General features: G+C 61.3%; 1 protein-coding gene across 1 annotated transcript; it reads right to left on the bottom strand.

The window, feature by feature from the left end:
* Window positions 1-471: 471 nt before the first annotated feature.
* On the bottom strand, window positions 472-1,050 carry ENH_00021630 (hypothetical protein, conserved; the record flags this gene model as incomplete). The annotated part of the gene is made up of 2 exons (XM_013579542.1): window positions 472-618; window positions 745-1,050. 2 exons carry the CDS (start codon window positions 1,048-1,050, stop codon window positions 472-474), a joined length of 453 nt encoding a protein of 150 aa, XP_013434996.1.
* Window positions 1,051-1,700: the final 650 nt, after the last annotated feature.

Here is a 1,700-nt window from a genome sequence, read left to right as displayed (position 1 = left end):
TGCTGCTGCTGCTGCCGCCTCTGCGGCTGCTGATTGCAGCAGCTGCTGCTAATTGCTGCTGCTACTTCTAATTGCTGCCGCTGGGTGCAGCGGCTGCTGCCAATCGCTGCTGCTGCTGCTGCTGCTGCTGCTGCCGCTACTGCGGCTTCTGACTGCTGCTACTGCAGCCGCTGCTGCTGCTGCTGCTGCTGCTAACTAGCTCTTCTGCAGCTCTACTGCTGCTGTGTATGGTGCTGCTATTCCGGCTGCAACGGCTACTGCGGCTGCTGCTGCTGCAGCAGCAGCTGCTGCTGCTGCAGCAGCAGCTGCTGCTGCTGCAGCAGCAGCTGCTGTTACTGCAGCTGCTGCTACTGCAAGTACTGATGCAGCAGCTGCTACTAGTGCAGCTTCTGCTGCTGCTGCTGCTGATGCTGCTGCTGCTGTTGCTGCTGCAGTTACTCTGCAGATAGCGCACCCTCGGCGTCGCTCGCATCATATGCTGCCGCGGTGCCTAACTTCGTTAGCTGCTGCTGCAGGCCCCCCTTGCTGCTGCTGCTGCTGCTGCTGCTGCTGCTGCTGCTGCTGCCTGCGGCTATCCAGCACATCTGTAAAGAGCACTGCGGCACTGTGTGCCACCAGCTGTACCTGCAGCAGCAAGCAGCAGCAACCCCAGATGCCAAGTTCATTTTGCTGCTGCTAAGAAACCTAGGGTTTAGGGTTTAGGGTTTGGGATCTAGGGTTTAGGGTTTAGGGTTTAGGGTTTACAGTTGGGGTGGCTTCACTCTGGGGCCTGACAAAGGCGGAATTGCTGTGCCGCAAAACTCCCACAGAGCCGCAGGCAGATTTGCTGCTGCGGCTGAGAAGGTGGCAGTCGCTGCTGCTGCTGCTGCTGCTGCTGCTGCTGCTGCTGCTGCTACCGCTGCTGCAGTCCGGAGTAAGTGACCCGCAGTGGTGCGCTGCTGCTGCTGGAGTTGCTCTCCCTGCTGCTGCTGCTGCTGCTGCTTCTGCTGCTGCTGCTGCAGGCAGCGCCACCTTCTCAGAGGCACCCGCCAACGAAGGTGTGGCTGCCATGCAGTCTGCTGCTGCTGCTGCTGCTGCTGCTGCTGCTGGTGCTCTTGCTGCAGCTGCAGCGTTTGCTGCTGTTCTCAGTGTGCTAGAACGTGAAAGCGGCGTGTTGCTGTGGCTGTGCTCGCAGCAGCTCTGAAACCTGCTGCTGCTGCTGCTGCTGCTGCTGCTGCTGCTGCTGCTGCAGGCAGCGCAGCCGTAGAAAGACGAATCGAAATTGCATGTCTCCTTCTTGGGGTGCCATTGTTCTTGCTGCTGCTGCAGCTGCTGCTGCAGCTCCTGCTGCTGCTGCCGCTGCTGCAGCGGCGGCGGCAGCAAAACGTCATTGGGCACTCGGGAGCAGCAGCGCAGCGGCAGCGCCTGAGAGAAACTGGGGCTGCCACTCGGAGCTGCTGCTGCTGCTGCTGCTGCTGCTGAAAAAGTGGGAATGCTCCAGGGGTCTGCTGCAGCAGCATCAGCAGCAGCAAGTGACTCCCGTTCGCGGCAGCCCCTGCAGAAGCAGCAGCACCTGCGGCAGCTGCTGCTGCTCCCGCGCGTGCTGCAGCAGCAGCAGCTGCAGCGGCAGCAACTGCAGCACCTGTAGTCACCAAGGCTACTTGGTGGAGCAGCAGCAGCAGCAGCAGATGCTGCTGCTGCTGCAGGCGACAGTCTCCCAG

This window comes from Eimeria necatrix, genomic scaffold (assembly GCF_000499385.1).
Source record: "Eimeria necatrix Houghton genomic scaffold, Enh_scaff1757, whole genome shotgun sequence".
NCBI classification, from domain to species: Eukaryota; Apicomplexa; class Conoidasida; order Eucoccidiorida; family Eimeriidae; genus Eimeria; species Eimeria necatrix.
The sequence above is the reverse complement of the archived record's forward strand: the minus strand, read 5'-3'. Positions and strand labels throughout refer to the sequence as shown.